Here is a 22,050-nt window from a genome sequence, read left to right on the forward strand (position 1 = left end):
TACTAAATACGTGATCATATAAAACAATGAAAACTAAATATATAAAGCTCCACCAATAATCTCAGAGTTGGTTCAAGGACTGATATGTTTGGATATGATTACAGTTACTAAGTTCTTGAAAGTGTTGATGCAGACACATGTAGGATACAGATGCAACAGCCTCCGATGAGTATCAATGCACATATTTTGGCAAGCTTCCAGTTCCAGACATTCGACACGCATCGGAGGCAAAACATGCAACTGCCTTGATACACATCAGAGTTAGCTAAACAGATTAAAACAAAATTCAACTCTCGTAGGGATACAGACCAGACTTAATACACATAAGAAACCGAAATGTCAGAAGTTGATACATATACTATAAGTTTCAATGATGATGAAATTGACTAAACAGTTTGAACATACCCATTCTTTGAGGTCTCATTATTCACTTCATATGACATTAGCACCAGAATAGAACATACCCACTAAACAATTTGACAGAAGGAAAAAGGTACATGTCCGAGGATCACTTACAAAGGAGACTGTGCATAGACAAAACAATTTGAACAGAAGCATGGTTAGCTAGCTGAATCAATGCCAACTAAAACTTAAAAAACAGTCGTCAAAGTGGTTGTCGCTGGCTGAATTCAATTTTTCTCTATTCAAAGGGCATCTCCTGTGTCTATATATGTTAACAACTACCACATTCTTTCTGCTTATTATGTCGAACCTCGCCCTTTCCTGATCCTGAACTGAGGCTACCTCTAACTTTTAACAGGTCGCTGGTTTATCATATCACGTGTATTGACAGTCACCTATTAGCATTCTCATTTCGGCAGAAGCGAGTGCACTAGCATTTCAGCTATGTTCATATGACCTTATCAAAAAGGAACTATGATGTCAGACACACGCAATATGCGGCGTATCTGTAACTTCTCAAACTAAACAGGACATTTTTCTATAGTTAGTACTTCTCCAGTAGATAAAGATGGAACACATTATCCTCATCAATTTGGTTCAGCCTGGAATCATATCCTTGACACACAACACCGTAAACTTGGTAACAGATAGAGCTGAAGTTAACTAAACAGAAGTAATTCAATAACACTATAGTTTAGATTTACAACCATATACGTATGTCTACAAGACTGACTCAACAACTATCCACGAAATTGTTCATATATTCTTCCTCAATTTATCAAGACTACTAAAACACTTGGTTCACCAGTTTGTGCGTTTAGAACTTGAATGTGGTTTTGGTGATTAAATCAATTTCCATAGTCCACAGCCTCTCCAAAATGAATAAATCAAAAGATAAGAAATTCTTGGAGTACAGAGCAGATGGAGGCTCAGCCAAATGTGGTTCAGAATTGTAACCAAGGTAACCAGCTGAAACTACGAAATTACTAACACTATAACGTTTATCATCCAGCAATAGGTGTCATCTTCTTCTCAAATAACTAGGCCACACGTAAACTATCATACTCACATCATGCCATTATATGAAACTATTGAATTCACATCCATCCTTATAATCTTCATGCTTGCAACCGATAGACTTCTTAATTTCTCTGTGCTGTAAACAATTTACTGTAACATCGTTTCTAACCCTTCTCTCATTTAACCGTGTCATTTAAATATAATAAATACACCTAACAATCTTATCTTTAAAACAAGTAAAACGCTTTTAGCCAAAATCCCGAGTCTTACGAATTTGGATCTGCTTAATTTTGTAGGGCATGTTTGGATTTGTAGGGGGTGAAGGGAAGTTAAGGAAAACTGAGTGAAGGGAAGTGAAGGGAAGGGAAGGGAGTTACCTTCCCCTTGGTTACACCCCAATTTGGGGGTAACAATTTTTATACTATTAGGGGGTGAACCAAGGGGAACTAGGGTGAATTAACTTCACCTCCTAAGTGTTCCCAAACAAGGTGAATGGAGGTGAATGGTTCCCCTAACTTCCCTTCACCCTCATTCCCCTCAATCCAAACATTAGTCTTGCATACAGACTAAAGTAAATTGGTTATATAAAAAGTTGAACATACATCGTGTGGTATGTCACAACGTCAACCTTTCAAACCAATGAATTTACTTCACTTTCTATACAGGAATCATACAAAATTAAGCAGATTCAAATTTGCAGAACTCAAAAAATTTTGAATTTCAAGGATTTTAATCACCTACTTCTGACAGTGATAAACAAGTGGAATCAATATAAAATAAACCAAATCATTGCCAACCCTGCCGCTACAATTTTGGCGGTTTGGTTCTTGGTTTGTTTACTAAGATTATGTCCGTGGATACTGAAAATTCAAAATTAAAAGATATGCAGCTATCGATCAACACTTGCCAAATTGAAAACATACTCCACATTATTCTATAAATTAATTTAAAACGACCAATAATAAATAAAAAAACGAGGATTAAAATGCTTCTGGTGCCAAAAAAACAGAACTAGGATTTGGAATCTTCACTGATTGTCAAGGGAATTTGAAGCAAATAGGGTAAATAAAGCAGAGGATTTTAGGGACAGACCTGATCTCGGTGGAGCTAGAATTTTCTCGATCCGTGATCAAACCTTTGGCTTCATCATTCACCGCGCGCCTCTTCAGGATTCTCAAGCGCCTTTCTCTGTCTCTTGGAATTACAAATTGACGCATTGTTTTCCCCCAAATTGCAGTTTATACCCTGAAATGTATCCAGCTTCGGGTATGGATCAAGTCTAGTAGTTTTCAGATCCGACCCGGCCTGGTAACATCTCATACCGGCGCTATCACGTGCTACTAGTCATCCAGTAAAATAATGGGTTTTTTAGTATTAGTCCCTTAATCTTCAATAATGTCAGATAAATCCCTCCAAAAATTGCATATTAGTCTCTCAAATCTTGAAAATCACATATTACTCCCTCAATCCTGTAAGGTCTTGCATAGTGGTCACTCTATGAGTGTTTCAGTTAAAAACCTAATTATAGTCAGGTTAATTCCTAATTCAAATCCTACAAGGTCTTGCAAAGTGGTCTTTCTGTTAGTATTTTAGTTAAAAAACCCAATCATTATCGGGTTAACTCCTAACTTAAAATCTACAATAACATAAGTTTGGGTTTTTTTTAAGCAGGTATTAGTTTAAACCTACTAGGAAATGGTTAGAGTATATTATAGAGGGGTAAGATGGTTATTTTGCCTATAACTGCTAGATTTAACATAATATTCCCCCTAAATCTATCATGATTTATCTTGAAGGGCTGTCTTGCAAGATCCTATAAGATTTGAGGGGCTCAAACGCAGTTTTAAAGATCCAAGGGACTAATATGCAAATATTGAACATTAAAGGGACTAAGACCGAAAAAATGGCCTAAAATAATTTCCCGCGTCCGCAAACCTACCGACAGTAATAAATCTGACTCTTCTCCCGGGTCCTCACACTCCCCGTGTTCGAAAAAATAAAATAAATAAATAAATAAATCCCCACTGTAAATTCCTTCACATGATACGAGTCAAAATCCATGACAGAATTCTACTGATCGAGTAGAAAAATGCGACTCCACCAAACCTCAACTTCCCACTTCCAATCCTTCATTATCTCCTTCAACCATCAAATTTTAGGGCTTCTTCCTCAAAACCCTGGAATGGACGACAACACGCGTCTCGATTTCGACGCCCCGCTCCTCTCCGTCCCCGATCCGCATCCGAACCCGACCCGAACACGAATCCTTCACGCTCCGCGCTTCCCTTCTACAAATCGGATCTCAAATCGGGTCCGGTCCGAAACCCAGGCGTCGTCCCCTTTCGCTGGGAGCAGTCCCCGGGCCACCCTAAAGACCGCCCTCGCTCGGTCCGTACCGTCGTCGCTCCCAAGCTACCTCCGGGTCGGGTCTTGGTCGAAAAAGAACCCGCTAACCCGTTAGAAGATGAAAAAGAAACGTTCTCGGTCGAGAAAGAATCCTCTAAGCCTTTGGAAGATGAAGATGAAAAGTTCTGCGATGCGGTCGAGACGCTATCGCCGACCGAGTCGTCGTTCGTGAATTGTAGCGTCAGCGGGCTGAGCGAGATGCCTGAATCTTCTGGAAGCTTCTCGACGGATCCTCAGGTTCGAGATTTCATGATGGGAAGGTTCTTGCCGGCGGCTAAGGCTGCGGACGTGGCTAAGGCTATGGCTGCGGACGTGCCGCATGCTTCATCGAGAAAGCCAACCCCAACACCAAATTGGGATCGAAATCGGGTTATCATTCAAAATGGGGATCAAAACAGGGTTAGGTTTCCGAATGGGGCGGAGTTTATTGAGGAAGATGAGGATGATGAGGATGAAGAGGAAGAAGAAGAGTATTATGGTAATGGGAATTTGCTGTTGAAAGGGTGTGGATTGATTCCGAGGTTTTGTTTGAAGGGTTCGTTGTGTTTGTTGAATCCGGTGACGGGGATGAAGGTTTCGGGTAGGAGATTGCCGCCGAGTTCTGTTCGGAGAAATTATGTGCCACAATTTAAGGCAATGGAGCATGAGTCTTTTGGGCAAGTTGAAGAAGAGGTGAGATTGTGGTCAATTTTGTGTTTTCTTTTAATTCAGTTTTTCATGAAATGTTCTGCATTTTCTACGCCCAACTGAAATCCATCTACTCTGCTGTCCTTATCAAACAAATAGAATGAGGGAATGTGGCCATAGGTTATGAGTAGGGCTGTTAATCGGTTTGAATGGTGCGGTTAATAGGTGACACTGAACACCAAACCGATCTATTTTTTCGGTTCGGTTCGGTTTGGTTTTTCACTTATTTTTTCATAAACCAATTGTGTTCGGTTTAGTTCGGTTTGGTTTTTCTCTGGTTTATATCGGGTTTTTTCGGTTATTCTATAAAGAAAACAAGTCTAGAAAAGTAGAAAGTAGAAATGTCTCATATTACATAACCGTTTCCGAAAAGAAAAGAAAAGAAAAAAAATAAAAAAAAAGGCAGCCCACAATTCCACATAATAGTTTTCGAAAAGAAAAAAAAAGCGATGAAAAACTAGAATAGCAGAAACATGTAGATGATAGATCAGCACTTCAAGTTCAGCAGCAAGCTCCTCCATGACCAACATTTGGGGAAAGGGAAAGCTACAATACCACGTGACAGAAGGGATTTCTTCGCCGGTGACGAGAGAACCCAAGATTTGGGGCCAATGGACGGGAGAACCCTAGATTTGGGGGCGATGGACGAGAGGGGACGAGACGGAGCGCGAAGGACCAAAAGCTCGTTGGGTTTGGGACTTTGGGGGCGATGGACGAGAACTCAAATTCTTAGAAACCCTAGAAATATAATTAAAGTCTAATGTAGACTATGTAGTAATGTTGGAACGCATGCCAAGACCATCCTTTTTTTTTTGCTTCATTTAAGCCCAAGTTTGAAGTTTCTACATAAAATTTTATGTATATTAATAATATATATCTATAAATAATATAATTTCCTTACAATATATATAATCGATTTTTCGGTTCGGTTTCGGTTTCCAAACATCCGAAACCAAAACCACACCAAACCTTTCGGTTATTTTTTTGCGATTTGGTGCGGTTTTTTTCTTTCCTTGGTTTTTTTGGTTATGGTTCGGCTTTGGTGTGGTTATTTTTTCGGTTATCGGTTTTCAAGTTACAGCCCTAGTTATGAGTCGCAAAGTCTCTACAACAAAGTTTCAATGAGGGTTGATGGTTATAATTTTATTCTCTAACATGCTCTTATAGCTCAAGACACTCTTTTCGTGGGCCAAAACCTGGTCAATTTTACACAGTAGTACCTCGGTTTCTCTGATAATATCTTAATAATCACTTATGCTGCACTAAAACTCTAAAGTTGTAGTGAAGATTGAGGGTTACGATTTTATCTAACGGGTGAAATAAGGAACCTATGCTACTTAAGTACTCTGAATTCTTTAAGGTTGTATTGATTGTTTGTTTTATTTTATTTTTAAATTAAACATATCGGCAGTACTCGTGGGAAGCAGTGTACAAACACAAACTGCTACATGGACACATGCTACATGGACACAGTCCTATTCAAGAGGAGGACGTCAGTAAGCTAACGAGTGAATCCAACCAATTTACCTGTTGGAGTGATTCCTTGACGACTGATGGATCATCACCGCAACTCTGTTCTCATGCTACTGGAGTATCTCCTTATCGAAATGAGCCATCCCAATCCCCGTTCCATGAGGGCAAGGGTTTTCTTGGAGTTCCAAGGAGAGACAAAAAGTGTTTCAAGACTGGTGTGTCCAATTCCTTTGAGAAAGACTCAATGAGTCTATATGGATCAGGCTCCGTAAGTCCTTCAGTTGAGAGAACTCTTCAATTCGATTCAAGTTCAAAATCAAGCTCTCTTCATAACTCTTCAGATATCAAAGACAGAACTAAACCAGATGATGAGGATTCTCAGGTTGGCATACAAAGTCAGAGAATGGATGAAATTCTTGTTCTAGAAACTCGCGATAAGTATGAAGATAACAATGACTCCAGATCAAGTGATAGGGATGATGGACAAATGCTTTTAAGAGGACAAATGCTTTTAAGAGAAAATAATCAAGTGAAGAATGATCCTGATCCTATGCCATCTCTCCTTTTGTTACCATTGCCCAATTCTCCTTCTGAGTCATGGCTCAGCCGCACCTTGCCTTCTGTCTCATCAAAGAATCCATCTCCACAGTCATTTTTAGGTATTCATGCTCAGACAAGGAAACAAGCTTCTACTTTGTCTTCGACGCTTCCTAAGAAGGATTTATCTATTAAATCTTCCAAACTGAAGTGTGGCCAAACTCGGTTTGCTGATGTAAGTTTTGTAACTCTCGTGCCATCTTTATGACATTTGGAGCTGCTTAAAGAATTTAGTTTCTATGTTTGCAGATGCTGTCGACGCCTTTATCCCCAAAATCAGAGATTTGAGATGGCAGGAGGTTCTTCTTATTAACTGGCATGCTAACAACCTCCCTTTGCTCTCTTTTATTAAAGTAAGTTAACATTTAGTGAGAATATTTACGGTTATCGTAAAGTCCTTTATGGTTGTTAATTTTATGATTCTGCTGTTATAGGTGGTGAGAACTTGTCCAGTTGTTCCTGTTCATAGTCTTTTGTGATGGTGGAGATGTTACTCCTCCTTTTATGTATGTACCTTGAACCAAAATTGCACACGATGTGAGTTCAACTGTAAATTTTCAATTCAACACTTCAAACACATTCTCATCTTTTTGCTTCTGTAGCAGTTAGACCATCATTCAACTGCAAGCTATGTGGCTTGTTTTTTGATGTTCTGTAACGCTCATGTATAGTCTGTGAGATTATACTACTCCAATAAAAAATTTGTTAGTTATAGAATAGCTTCGGAATTTTTTCATTGATATCTATCTTATTCACATTCTATGTTACATCACTCCGGCCTTTTTTTATTTGTTTTTATGGATGCTTATATTTATTTTCTTATATGTTTGATTAATGTGTATATGTATGTAAACTTTTTAATTCCTTAGGCATAATGATCCTTCTGAAGCCATTTTAATCTAGTATAACTTAATTCATGACGAAAATTTTCTTATGTGTTGCTTATGAAGTGCGTGAAATGGTTTTGAACAAGTCCATGATTATTAACATATTCATTCATGCACTTACTTTTTTAGGAGTTTCAGATTATTGCTATCATCTTTTTATTGGCCTACTTTGTGCCTCAAAGATGAATATGGTTCCCTAGACAAAGTTTGTTTTTCTGAAAGAAAGAGTAGGAGAATATTAATCTCCCATTTCCTTTTGCTACCTTAAGATTTAGGTTCTTTATTTTTCAAAATCATAGCAATCACAGTCATACTTCATCAAAGAACATTCTCTGTTGCAGACATGACTCTTAACATCAGACTTCTCATATTACTTCAATTTGATTTTTCCTCTCAGAACAACTAATTGTGAAGAGGGTAGGTTCCTATTTCTTTGAGATTAATAAAATTTGTTGTTCCACTAATGAGATTCATCAATTATTATAGGACAATTAGAGGAGTATTATAAACCTTTCTTTCTGTTGTTTCTGACAAATCCTTGGTCATGCTGATTTCTTTTAACCAACTTGATTCCTTTGTTCTTTCGCTAAAGTCCACTATCGTTGTTATTAGGCTAACTAATCTCTGTGTCATGTTCAGGTTATCAATAAAATAAAATGACTTAAATATAAACCTCTGATCGGAATTATAGCTGTGATTTGAGCATAAAAATGTTCTAATTTGAGCATAAAAAATGTTCTAGATGGGTCAAATTATAAGGGGTAATTCTCATGTACTTTCTGTTGTATCTTTGCAAGCTGCAGAGAAAATTTTGTTTGTTAGTCTCCCCTTGAAGATTTGATATGTATTAGCTATTCAAGATCCAGTTATTGAACATTTGAAGTTATTGATGGAGTGTCTAGGATTTACAAGTTTCACGATTTGGTTGAAGAGTAATAGGGTAAGGGTTGGAATTTGAATCTTAGAATGGGTTGATCCATATATTATATTATATATATATAGTAATATATATTATATATAATATATATATATATATATACTATATATATATGAAGGAATATGGGTAATACTGGGCCAAGGATCCTGTGGTAGTGAATGGTGACACATCTTGTCATACATCCACACCTTGATTCGGTGAGCTCCATCTTTCTAGGTGTTGATGTATGGACAAGATGTTCGCACATCACTACAAGGATCCTTGGTACCAAGTATACCATTTTGCTCTCTCTCTCTCTCTCTCTCTATATATAATATATTATATATATATAGTATATATATATATATATATATTTATTATCATATGCTTTTGAATCATCAATCAATGGAGGTCACCAAGAAATATAAGGCAAAGAGAACAACACTGAGAGATGATTTATTGATGGAGATCTTATGGCGACTGCCCGTGAAATCTCTCAGCAAATTCAAATGTGTTGAAGGCGTGGCACGCAACACCGACAAACACTATCGAAACAAACTACCACTGGAATGTTCTACTGGGCCGATTCAAAGATAAATGCAGTGTATTTCAGCGTTCAGAGCAGGCGACATCAATCCGTAGAGAGGATGATGAGTTTCCTCCGACCTTACGGTAATTTAAGCGTCTTGTATTCTTCCAATGGACTGATATCCTGTGTTGTTGCTGGGATACAGATTCAAACTTGGATCGCCAGCTTTACGTCTGCAATCCTGCAATAAAGAGGTGGGTTGAGACTCCTCGAGCTGGTCATCAGTACTACACTAAAGCATTGGCCTTTGACCCTTAGGGATCCCCTCACTACAAGGTTATCACAATTTCGCTTTTCAAATACGATGGCGACTTTTACGTGGACTTGGGGATATCCTCTCTCATCTGAGAGGGGCGAGTGGGTAGAATTTCATGACCTTAAAGCTCTTGATAACCTCTGTTCTGTAGAAAAAGATTACCCCGTTTTCTACAACGGGAGTATTCATCTATTCGATCATAGTAGCTCAGTTACAGTGGCAGTCGATCTCGAGAAAAAAGTATGTCGAAAAATGGAGGTTCCACGGACGTCTGAAGAGGAAGTTTGCGGGGGACTTATAGGACAGGTCGCAGGTTGTTTGCATTGTGCAGTTGAAACATGCGACCAACTTCTTATATGGGATCTCGACGACTATGATCGAAACCAATGGAGATTGAAACACACAATCATCCTTCAAGATATACTATAGAAAGTTGAAAATACGTTGCCGCGATGTTTCCAGATTTCTACGTTTCATCTAGATCTGCATGTAATTTTTGTTCGTTCAGACCAAAAGATTTTTGCCATCACTAGACAAGTTCTAACAATGTAGGATCGTGCACTTTGAAGGGGGATAAAGCATTTTATTTTTACGCATACTCATCTTCGTAATGTGAAAATTTTAACTTGTGGAAGCCATTTTCATATGTCAAATTCTTTAACTTTCTTGCAATAAATGGCTCTCATCAAATGTTCGGTAATTCGTATATTTATAGCATTGTAGTCTGCCTGTACCTGGAAAAAAATACCTTCTATTCAACAAGATTGGTTCGGTAGAAAGTGACGCATTTGAGCAAAAACAAAATAGAATTAAGGGACTCATATATAAAAAAGAAATTTTAAAAGAATACGAGGGGCTCGATTGGTTGTCTCTGAGCTCGAAATGCACAACAAAATAAGAGCAAGTAAGATATTTAATTTTTTTTTTTAATCTCGATGAACATATTCCAATGGAACAGCAACTAAATCTTTTCATTTTCTTCCCATATGATAATACATTCATATAATAAACAATGGATTTAAACTAGGCCCATCCTGCCCTGTACAGCTTTTAGTTAGAGTTGCCCTGCGATGAACAAAACAAAGTCGGAATAAGGTTAGTTTGCACTTAAATACCTCAATTTTTTTTACAACACGTAATATTTTGAAGTTTTTAAATCTGTACTTAAATATTTTTAGTAATGCAAATGCTAGAAATCTCATGGTTACACTTAAATATCTCACTTGTTTTTTATAATACTTATATACTCTAAAGTTTTTAAATCCGTACTTAAATATTCTTAATAATTTCCTGTTGAAAATTGTCATGCGAACTCACATGCTAATTTTAAAAAAATTTAACTATTAATTTTGCTAGATTTTTATTATATTCTAAAAAGTGTAGATGCCTAAATTGATCACCGAACCTCATTATGTCTTTATTTTAGATTTGACGATGGAACTTACCCTCCATCCTTCGGAACTCTGTGATTATGTGTATCATTATGTGTAATTGTTTTCTGTATTTTTATTCTTTTTCCGATCGATCCTTGATTAAACTTCCGCCGCAAACAAACGCGAGCGTCGCCGTCACCGTCCAAATCATCTATCGCCCATTCCTACGTGACGAACCACCTCTTTATTCAATGCCTTGAAGCGCCTGTAGGAAAGTTGATAAAGATATCTCGTCTCCAAGTTCCCAGATGCCGCTTGATTCGAGGAGTCACGGCGGTGCCAATAATTTATTGGGCCGAAAACTTTACAAACTAACCAGTTAACCACTCACATGTGAGAAATTTTTTTTTAACGGAACCCGACCCAATCAAAAGTCTTATCTGTAGAAAAAGATGAAAAAAGGTCCATCTACCTTTATATGCCCTAAGTTTTTTCCCCCCGCCTTTTCTTTTCTTCTTCTTCATGTTTTTTTCCTTTTTTTTTCTCTCTGATATTTATATATCTATCTACAAACTGAATATTACATACGTGATGATGACAAGCAGGCAACAAGCTGCGCCGCTAATTCTTTTTGAATTGTAAAATCTAACCTGCGAAACACGTACTCAGTTGATCTTGCTGTCGCGACATTTCTATTCATGAATTTCTGTACCATCCTGAGGAACTCCACCGCATCAGCTGCAAGGAAACCAAACGTATCGAGCGCGAACGGGATGAAACTGTGGTGGTTGTCCTTGCAAGCTTGATCATGTTTGCCTACATTTGTCTCTGCCGCCTTATCAGCTGCTTGCCCAACCGTGAACACTCCATTACCAAACCCTACCAACGGAGACACCCCGTGAGATCAACACAAGTGTGCTTCCCCCCGCTCCAACTGTAGACAAGAACGTCTGCCGACCTTATAGTAGATCTAGCCTCTCCAGGAGGAGTGAAGAAGTTGATCAGCGCTTCCTTCTTGGATGGGATCCCTGCTCTTTGGAGGATATCATACAAGACATCTCTGACTAAGTCGTGCATGTACTTGAACCCCGGCTGTTTCTGACAGTGGATGACATGCTCTCCAAAAGCATCCATCTGCGTCCTACGACGAACTGGGCACATTGTCCCCTCCACGAACAAAAGCATCCATCTGACTGCTTTTATTTTTATTTTTTTTGGTTTAGGGGTATTAAAAAAATCGGAAGTTCACCTAAGTTGAGATATTCATTGCAAAGCATATGTCAGTAATTTTGTAGCATTATAACGATTATGGGGTGGTAGCTCATTTTGTGAAATAAACTATTTAGAGATAATCATGTTATGAGACCCACCCTAAAAATCACATCAAAAGATGTGGATCTAACAGTTTATTTAGCAAAATGTGCCGCTAGCACATACCCATTAATCCTAATAACTATTTGAATTATTTACAAGTATTTTAACTACTGTGTTGCTTTTTATCATTTTTACTATTTTGTGGATTGGTTTGTGGTAATGTTAAAATAATAGAAAATTTATAGTACACTTATCTTTCTTTATTAATATAGAAGAAAAAGACACAATAAAGTAACCCAAAAAAGATTACACCATACTTCAAGGGAAAAAAAAAGAGGCCTCTCTTAATGCCATAAACGGATCGGGTTCCTCTCCAACTCCAACCCGAGGCCACGAACCCCAATCTCCAAATCCGCTATCGCTATCAATAAATCCACAGCCTGAAGCGGATCCAAAATCCCCAACAAAGCCCTCAACGTCTTCATCCTCAACCCATCCGCTTCCTCCGAAATTCTCTTGATCTCCTCCAATCTCGAATCCAGATCCGAATCCGACGGCAGAAACGGGTCGGTCACGCTCTCCTTAACCCGACCCATTTCCTCGTCGATCACCACCTCATCCTTTATCGTCCTCCTCTGCAGATCATCAATTTTCTCCAGTTGGGCCGGGCTTATATCGCCGATATCTCCAGAGTGGGCCCCATTTAAGAGATCGCTTAACTGGGCCTCGAATCTGTGGCCCGACTCGGTGTAGAGAAGTTGGATTAGGATATTAGGCCGGAGGCCCGATAACCAGTAAACGGCCCTCTCCAGATTTGTGGCCGAAGGATTGTTGAAGGCTTCAACCGGGCCGAATTTTGCGAAACGGGTTTGCGCCCGATAGTGGGCTTCGTAGCGGTCGAGAGCGTGATCGACCAGGGAGCGGAGTTTTGTGCGGTCTGGTTCACGGCGGAACCGGATAAGCTCGCTGCGGAGAGAGGCTTGGGCTTGGATCCAAGATTTAGGATCCATTGGAACTCGGATCCGAACCCGATTGAGGGAGAGGAGATGGAAAATGAAGGATTTTTTTTTTTTTTTTGGGGGGGGGGGTTTGATTGCTATTTATAGTTGTGGTTGTGGTTCCCGCTGTAATGAGCGTGATGTAAGGTTGGGCTCGGATATATCTTGTAGTTCAAGGTACCGGGTTATCGGGTTAAGTTATCGCCAGGTGGGGGTCCAATAAGGAGGGGAGGCGTGGAGGGAGGTGAGTATGTACAGTTGTTTTTGTTTTGTTCGGGAGTTGGCACTTGTATCATTTGGATGTATTCTTATTGCCCACGTGCCTTTGTAATTAGGGTTCAAACTGGTAGAGATCTAATACGGTATTTATTACTGAGCTTTTATCTGTTTACTGATTACTGATTACGCGTACAAACGTACAGATACAGTTCAATATAAGGAAATTTATCTCCCTGTTGGCCAAATATCAAATATAAATATGAGCCAGGTGGTGAAAAAATAGAGCATATGCGAAATCGATATAGACTCAAAAGTATACGTGCTGTTTAATGATAGAATGTGTTTAAATAAATAAAACATAACTTTCCCAGATCATGGTCTATTACTTTCAGAGAATAGTTTGATTTTTCGATCACGAACGTAGATCCTTTTTTTTTTATGGGTTTCCCCATGAGGTATACCCAAGAGTTTCGGATGGGATTAATCCCTCGCTTGCCTATGAGTTTTTTTACCTATTGGCCGATTCCACCACAGGAGTTTTTTCCCTATGGATCGTCCCCTGACAGGAGCTCAGCAGGGATATAATTATCGCTGCGTCAACCCTGCGGGTCTACGAGCATTGACTTTAGATTCACTTATTTAAGCTAAACAGTTCTCAAGTTAACACGAGTATTCGGATATTGAGCTTCTAATCAAATATTTTACCTACGTCTGCATTTTCATTTCTAGAATAATGTGTCGATATTTTTTTATAGTAAAAAAAAGAGGGTGAGAGGTCTTGTTCATATATAATATATATATATATAATATATATAATATATATATATATATATATATATATATATATAGAAAATGTGAGAAACTTGGTACAAGTACTTGGTAGTGATGTGGTTTCATCTTGTCCCTACATCACACATTGAAGTTAGAAGCCTCAACCACCCTTCCCCAACTCCAATGTAGATGTAAGGGCAAGATGAAACCCACATCAACTATCAGTAGCTTGGTACCATTTCTCCATTTTTTCTCATATATATATATATATATATTATATTATAATATATATATATATATATGAGGAAAATGGGTATGCTGGTACCAAGCATACCAATCTCCTTAGTAGTGTAGGTGGATCTTTGTGAGCCGTTTTGATTTGATCTAAAGTGGTAGAGGGAAATTTGCAAAAAAGCCCATCTTTGAGCCTTAATAATGTGGTACAGCTCACTCTTCTCTTCCCCGACAAAATCAAGCTATCTCAGAACGCCCTCCCCTCAATCTCAGTCTCTCTCCCTCCTCCCCTCTCTCAATCTCACTCCTCCGCCGGTACCTCCGCGCTCGGACGGCTCTCGTTCTCCGCCTCCGCGTCCCGACTCTCTCCTCCCGGCCGCCGTTCCTCCTCACAGCCTCACTTTCTTCTCTCCCCCCAAAATCACGCTTCTCAGAACGCCCCTCCCCCTCAATCTCAGTCTCTCTCCCTCCCTCCCCTCTCTCAATCTCACTCCTCCGCCGCCGCCGTCGACGGCTCCTCGTTTCTCCGCCTCCCGACTCCTCCTCCGGCCGCCGTTCCTCCTCCACTCGCGCCCGACTCCTCTCCCCGCCGCAGCACGCCCGCGCCCCGAACTCCTGCCATGGGCCGCGCGCTCCTCTGCCGCGCGCCCCGACTCCTCCTCCGCCCGGAATCCTCCATCGGCTGCCGTTCCTCCTCCACCGCGCCCGACTCCTCCTCCGCCGCCGTGCCTGCGCCCCGACTCCTCCATCGGCCACCGCTCCTCTACCGCCGCGCCCGACTCCTCCTCCGTCCCGACTCCTCCTTCCGCCGCCGCTCCTCCATCGGCCGCCCGTGGACGACTCCTGAGGTTTATTAATGTTTATTAAGTCAAAACTGCTAATCTTTCTGATACTTATCTAACACTTCTTTCCTGAGGTCTTCTGCTCTATACATTGCAAGCTAATACTTTTTTCTTTAATTACAGTCTGATGGCAATGGGTCAGATGTAGACAAGGACAAGGATGATGGCCGATCAAAGGCCAACAAGGTAATATTAGGTGAAGTAAACTTGTGCTTATTGGAAAAAAATATTCCCTTTCCTGTCTTCAGTATTCTTACTTGCATTCAGGCCAACAAGGAAGAGGATGACAAGATGAGAACAACAACAGCAAATGTTGCAGCCCGAGCTGCTGTTGGGGGGATGATGTACTCTTACTTGCATTCAGTGATCTTCCTTTCTTAAATGGAATAGACCAGGTATACAATTTGGAGGTTTGAGTTTCAGGGGGTAGTAGAAGATTTGGGAGCCCCCCCCCAGCCATATCGCAGTCCAAAGTTGCACGAAATATTTCTCAAAAGGATATAATCGCTGTTTTGGAGAGGGAGCCTCAAATGTCGAAGTCTACTCTAATCTATCGCTTGTATGAGAAATTATCTGGTGACTCTGTTGTGGAAAAATTGTGTCGTATATGAAATGAAAATGGTTTGTTGCAGCTCTGCTGTTTGTATCTTATGTTGTACATATTCATGGATGTTGTATACTGTAAGCTTTCATGACTTATAAGACGCGTAAAGTTCTGAAAACAGTGTATAACCATGGGCTTTTGTTGGATTCATCTATATGGTTTTCTATTCAACCTTTCTAACTTCTTGATTCTAGACAAGTTCGTCATTTTTGGTTTTGTTTGGTTGTGTTTCCATCTTATACTATCATTATGGAAAATATCAGGTTTTTAAGCACCATCCATTGTGGTGTAGTTGTAGTCTCGTAGACAAAATGTTCAAGAGGAATTCTTCTCCTTTTAGTTTCAAACAGTTAAAGTTAGTGAATTATTCTACTATCCCGTGTTTAGACTTTGGAACGAGTTGACAGCAAGTGCTATTTTAGTCAATGGCTGTAATCTGAAACAATTTAACTTGATGCTCAATCTGAAATAGTTGAATAACAGCTTTAGTCCAATGGCAGTTGCTGTAAAGCTCACACCTAACGTATTGGTTACGATGCAAAAAGGAGCCTACGAGCCAAGTGAAGATAGACCCCAAATCTAACATCCATATATTGCCTAAGCCGATGCTTGGGACTCATGTTAAGACTACGTTATCACTTGGATTGGACCTTGGGCATATTATCCACTACCTGAAAGTTTTAGAGAAAGTTTTAGAGGAACATGGGTTCAACCTGGATGAGATCCTGCAGACTCAGCCCTTTGCCTTGATATGGAGTTGCGATTGAGACAACAAGCCTTTTATAGCTCAGAGTGATCCTCTCTCTGCACTCCCTTGCTCTCAGGCAAGCTTTGTCAGCTTTCCCCCTCCTCTCAATTGCTTCGGCTGTTGTATTATTACTTATTGAGTCCGTATCCTCTAGCATAGCTCCAACCTGCAGGTATACCAAATTCGTTGAAGATCGTGCTTTTATCCAATAAGAAAATTTTATAAAATTTGATTGCATATGGTATTTGCCAATGTGGAAATTGGAAATGTGGAGAAATCAAAGCATAATGCAGATTTCATTATGTAGATGACAATTGGATGTTTACATAATGATGATGGCAGTTCACAAGGACTAATTATGTGTAAATCTAAACTATCATTTGGATATAGTTAGCAATAACTGTTTATAAGACATTCTTATTGTAACAAGGATGGATTACATGCTTTTCTATTAGAGGATGTTGTGCTATTTTTGGGATGTCTTCTACTTTGATGGTTCCAAACTGTGTGATATGGTCTTCAAATTCCCTATAAAAATGGTTTTTCCCCCCTATGAGTAATCACATGATTTTGATATTTTGCATGATTAATTTCTGTTGTAGGTTGCTGCTTAGATGGTGTAAAACAGCGTAATATCTTGTTAGTTTTGAAGAACAATACCCAAATGGGGCTTGCATAACTTGAAGAGCGATATCCAAATACCAATCTCCAATGAGACCCATTTAGTTTTTCACTGTTGTATTTATCAAAAAGGGTGAACGTATTTATCAAAAAGGGTGAACGGTACATAATGTTAATACCCTTCAATTATATTATAAAACTTGCTCACTCAAATATGTCTTCTAAGTATCTAACATTTGATAATCTGTTTAGGATTAAGGGATGAAATTGTTCCAAATACCTTGAGAGAGACCGAAAACTCAGCCTCTTGTCTCCGTGTCAGATACCGAGATCTCTCTGACTTCGACAAAGATCCCTTAACTACATTTCCACCTAAGCCTTCGTCATCTTCAAAATAGCTAAATACACCCATCATCCTCTTCCTCTTCCTCATTCTCCTCCTCCTCCGGCAACCATCTCCTCCTCCAATCTCAAGCTGTTCAAGCACAAGAGCAGAAGAAACTGCGTCTTTCGCAGCCTCAGCAGCTGCATTTGCAAGGCTAACAGCTTCGACGATGGCAGCAATAGTAAAAGAATCATCTGAAATTACCAAATTAGAACTTTGCTTAGAAGGAGATTGCGGTATTTGAACTGAAGTTTTTGAAGAGATAGAGTGAGTGAGAGGGAGAGAGAGGGTAGCCAATGATCGGTTAAGAGAACATGAAGGCATGGCTTACTTTTGGTGCAGAAGAGAGATGTTTGCTTAATGTTAGAGGGATATTATCCTTCAGTACTCTCTCCATGGCGCAAAGATATTTTGAAAATGGACAAGGTATTGATTTGTTTTCTTATGAGAGGAGAAGATAAGGCAATTTGGGTGGAGAATTTATGCACCTTTCCTTTTCATTCCATCTTCATATACCCAAAGAAGTCTATGCATGCGTTATGCAGAACTATCATGAAAATCGAGATAATGAAGATAAAATCTTGAATGAAGTAACAAATACATTATGGCCCCCCACCTTGCAAATAACAAGCCTATCTTAAGCTTTTATTGCTGATTAAGACTTGAAATTGGTTGGCATTCACTAATAATGCTTAAACTTTCCAGCTAATGCTCAGAATTGAATATACAATGGAAATAACCACGTAAGCTTACACTGTTACCTCATGTTGAAGATATTCATTTTAGATCGACAAAGTCACCCCAAGTAATAGGGATCCCATCAGAACCATTCCTAGAGGGGTGGGGATGATCTACCAACCCAACTCTCTAGCCACCTATAAATGGTATATAAATCGGAAAATGATAGGGACACACCACCAACCACAACCTTAACCACACTCCCTCTCTCATTCGCTATAGTGCACCGGGCCCCACATGGGATTTTAAAATTTTAAAATCCCATGTGGGGTCCAGTACACTGTAGCGAATGAGAAAGGGAGTGTGGTTGAGGTTGTGGTTGGTGGTATGCCCCTAGTGCCACTCATATAAATCACCCCTTTTCTATTGGGTGTTTTAATAGAATCCTTACTTAAGTGCTTTGATAGAATCCTTATTCAAGCCTCTTTTGACTGTAACACATTGGTCGATATTAGTAACATCCTCAAAACAGGCAACAGAAATTTGCAAGAAAAACAACACCTAATCTACAAAGTGATAGCACGATATCAAGTTTCTCTGAAGCAAAAAAATCATTTTAAACCAAAATTTACTTCATACATCTAATCGTTTCCCTTCATGCACATGATGGTTCTCATCTTGCATATATTCATTTAGATCAACAAAAAAGCTCAGGAGTGAAGAAAAAGGAAATGGAAAAAAAAAGAAACGAGAGAGAGAGAGAGAGAGAGAGAGAGAGAGAGAGAGAGACTTTCTTCACTAATAATAGCTTGATATCACTAGCATCCTCGAGGCAGGCAACATAATTTCAACAACAACACTACCTAATTTACGAACAATACCACATCATCAGCAGTACTAACTTGCTCTCAAGAATTATCATCACATAAAAAACAAAATTAAGTTACATACCTAATCAAAAAACAAAAAGTCTTCTTTAGGAAAGAACTAAAGGGAACAAAAGCTTTTGTTAGTTATGGAAGCCATTTTCTTTTGGGGCTTCGACCTTGACATCGAAGTCGTGATAAGGAACCTCACTCATGGGTCTAGGAATTGGACGGCCTCCGAAATCTTGTGGAAAAAACTCAAAATTTGGACCAAAATTGAATCTCACTTCGCAATTAGGTTGATTGGGCATTGTGTACATTGACGCTGCTGGATAGTACCTTCCACCGGAGATGTCTTTGTACGCAACACCTTGACATACTCCATTCTTGAAGAAAGATATCTCACTCCCTGCATCAGTATTCTTATAGTTTTATTATGCAGGCATCGACAGAAACAAATTGCCGAAAAAACTACCATAAACTTTGCTAAACTACCATGTCTAACAGCAGGATGGATAAAAAACATATTTTGGACAATGTGCCCTTATGTACTTTATGTGTCTTCTACATTTCCCTCTACCCATCTAATATGTTGCAACAATTTCCAATAATTCATGGTATTTTTCTGCAATTTTGATCATGGCTTTTTTTTTCCTAATACAAAGCTTATGGTGATTTTGTGCAAAAAACCAGAGTTCATGGTAGTTTAGCGAAGACTGAGAATTATAAGTTCTGAAACATGTAAGAAAATTTATTTTTATGCATGAATATGAAATTTTCATAAATCTAAAGGGACACTCCACCGTAATTCAACCTTGTTCTTAGAAATTAATGCTCTACCGTGTTGCACAATAAATCCAAGAAAGAGGAGCTTTCTTCAATAGTAAGCTAATTTGAAATATGTATTTAAAATGAAAAAAAAGTCACTTTGAATATTGAAGAAAATAGAGATTAATAAACATTTATAACTTGTAAACATGAAATAATTGACTGCAATCAGCATTAAGAAAGTCTGTATTCAACAGTCATGTAAAACAAATTTATATCATTATATTACATCAAATAGATTATTCCTATGAAAAGCAATATAAATACAGGGCAGCTAACATTTTAATAGACATGTTTGAGAACAAAATTCTTTCATTCCTATTTAAATTATATTACTATCAACAAGGAAATTAGCCATTTATCCAATTAAACTAGTAAAGACAGTTTTCAGGACAATCATAAAATTTAAACCACAACTTATACTACCCAAATTCCCTTCAGTTTTAAATTAAGTATGTCCCTCTTTCCTAACTTTCACGCTCAAATATAATCTCCTTCTCATCCAGGACCTAACCAGATCATGTTGCACATTACGTACCCTATTTCTAAATATCTATTGACTTTCTTCAAACACATTCTGCAGTGATGAACTCATTCTTCTTCTCCCCTCTCCAGCTTTTGCAACATATATATTCTCTCATCAGAGACACAATTTCTGTTTTCTTAGGCACATTATAGTTTTTATTGGCCATATTTTTAAAACCAGATAAAATAATATTATTCCCATGTCATAAAATTACCAATTCATATAACCACAACAGAAGTTATTAATGGCATGCATCACGTGTAGATCCAATGTAACAAGATTATCTATTCTCCTTTTTCTTATAGTAGATCGAACATATGTCAATAGTGTCATCCATGAACTCTAGATTACTACTATTGATATTGTTCAACAATTTTGCTGATAGTAGCACGATTCTTTCGCTTTCTAAGAATTTATCCTGCATGGAGGGTCCGTATTCTAAATTCATATCCCTTCTTGAGTAGGCTGCCTTTGTTTGCAGTAGAATTAGAAAATACCTATAAGAAAACCATTCAGCATCATCTTATTAAAATATATATATATATACTTGTGCGACTAGAACACTTTTTACTATCCAAAAAATACACGTCTAACTTGACTCCCATCTTGAAACAAGCTGTACTTACCAACAAAGAAGGACTTCTGCCTCTAAAGTTCTCAATCTGTTGAGCTATGGTCCAAAAAAAGCACATAGAAATAGCAAATCACTGATTATTAAAGCTCATAACAGTTGAAGTTTCCAAACCTTTGAAGTGCTACTTCCTGGACATGTTTTCCCACACCAATCCTGTTGAGTCTATGCCCATAGCCAGAGCATGTAAGCTCTAACTGATTTAAGCCTACCCAACTTCTAAAATAGACAAATGAAAGCTTGAAAATACATGATACGTTTACACTAAAAAAAGGCTAATATTGATATTTGGCACTAATATTTATCTTATATGTGATCAACAAATGTACAATTCATTACATTCAGTAGTTAATATTCTCTCCTGATTCAATTTCACCAGGTTACGACCCTCTAGAAGAAGTTATGTTTGCAGTACCACTATCACTTCCGCGGAAAGTGAATTTCCCTAGATGCTATTGGGAACTTCACCTACACTGTTACAGTGCTGAAGAAGATTACTGAACATTTAAGAGGATTATACGTATCATAAGAGCTGGTGTTTGTGCTAGTATATTGGCGAGGACATTCTATAATCATCTCTTAATGTTGCACCTTGCATAACTTCGCTAGGATATTGGCGAGGATATTCTTGGACGTTTTGATTGGATACAAGCGATATACACAACTAAAACACAACAAATGGAACCAAACAACTCGACATTACCACAATCAATGCAATAAAGATGAAAAATAAGCATGCCAATCCACATTCCACTAAAATGTAAGAAACAGCAACTCACCGGGCACAACCTTCGGCCCCTCTTCTTCCTTCTTCTCCGTGGAACCCAAACCCCTCCCCGCCTTATACCAATCCAAAAAATGCAGCCTCCTCTCTGGCACAAACTTCCCCCCATCCGGCAGACTTATATAAAACCCAATCACATCCCCCTCCCCATACCCCTCGTCCCCATACCTCTCCCTAAGTGCCCTATGCACCTTGCTCCCCTCCAGATCCCTATACCCATAGCTAAACCCATCATACCCAACCGGCGCTTGAAGGTCCCCGTTCTCCGTCGCCCACCCGAGCCTACAATGCCCGGTGGGCCCGAGATGGGCAATCTTAATTTCGAAGAACCATTCGCCTTCGGCGACCCCACGAGTGGCCCGCACCATGCGGTAGCCCTTGGAGCTTCCCGCGGT

General features: G+C 39.0%; 5 protein-coding genes and 1 long non-coding RNA gene across 6 annotated transcripts; 2 read left to right on the forward strand and 4 right to left on the reverse strand.

Annotated features, from left to right (window-relative positions):
* Positions 1-2,621, reverse strand: LOC109848286. The gene is made up of 2 exons (XR_002248759.1): positions 2,515-2,621; positions 1-244 (listed from the first exon to the last, which is right to left on the reverse strand). It is a non-coding gene; the product is annotated as an uncharacterized LOC109848286 (long non-coding RNA).
* LOC109830112 lies at positions 3,118-7,323 on the forward strand. Its single transcript, XM_020397271.1, has 5 exons — positions 3,118-3,141; positions 3,508-4,500; positions 5,927-6,760; positions 6,835-6,938; positions 7,020-7,323. The coding sequence occupies exons 1-4, from the start codon at positions 3,118-3,120 to the stop codon at positions 6,871-6,873; spliced, it is 1,890 nt and encodes a 629-aa protein (XP_020252860.1). The 3' UTR covers positions 6,874-6,938; positions 7,020-7,323.
* Positions 12,159-13,267, reverse strand: LOC109848289 (protein DOG1-like 2). Its single transcript, XM_020417724.1, has one exon. The coding sequence runs from the start codon at positions 12,928-12,930 to the stop codon at positions 12,265-12,267; it is 666 nt and encodes a 221-aa protein (XP_020273313.1). The 5' UTR covers positions 12,931-13,267; the 3' UTR covers positions 12,159-12,264.
* Positions 14,746-15,738, forward strand: LOC109832803. Its single transcript, XM_020400233.1, has 3 exons — positions 14,746-14,990; positions 15,108-15,170; positions 15,252-15,738. The coding sequence occupies exons 1-3, from the start codon at positions 14,763-14,765 to the stop codon at positions 15,363-15,365; spliced, it is 405 nt and encodes a 134-aa protein (XP_020255822.1). The 5' UTR covers positions 14,746-14,762; the 3' UTR covers positions 15,366-15,738.
* Positions 16,281-17,876, reverse strand: LOC109830121 (RNA polymerase sigma factor sigD, chloroplastic-like). The gene is made up of 3 exons (XM_020397283.1): positions 17,831-17,876; positions 17,238-17,536; positions 16,281-16,502 (listed from the first exon to the last, which is right to left on the reverse strand). Exons 1-3 carry the CDS (start codon positions 17,874-17,876, stop codon positions 16,281-16,283), a joined length of 567 nt encoding a protein of 188 aa, XP_020252872.1.
* LOC109848300 (protein TRAUCO-like) lies at positions 18,811-22,044 on the reverse strand (the record flags this gene model as incomplete). Its single annotated transcript, XM_020417734.1, has 2 exons — positions 18,811-19,295; positions 21,651-22,044. Coding segments are annotated over 2 exons (660 nt in total), but the record flags the coding sequence as incomplete, so codon positions are not given.

The sequence above is a fragment of the Asparagus officinalis genome, chromosome 1, assembly GCF_001876935.1.
Source record: "Asparagus officinalis chromosome 1, Aspof.V1, whole genome shotgun sequence".
NCBI lineage: Eukaryota > Viridiplantae > Streptophyta > Magnoliopsida > Asparagales > Asparagaceae > Asparagus > Asparagus officinalis.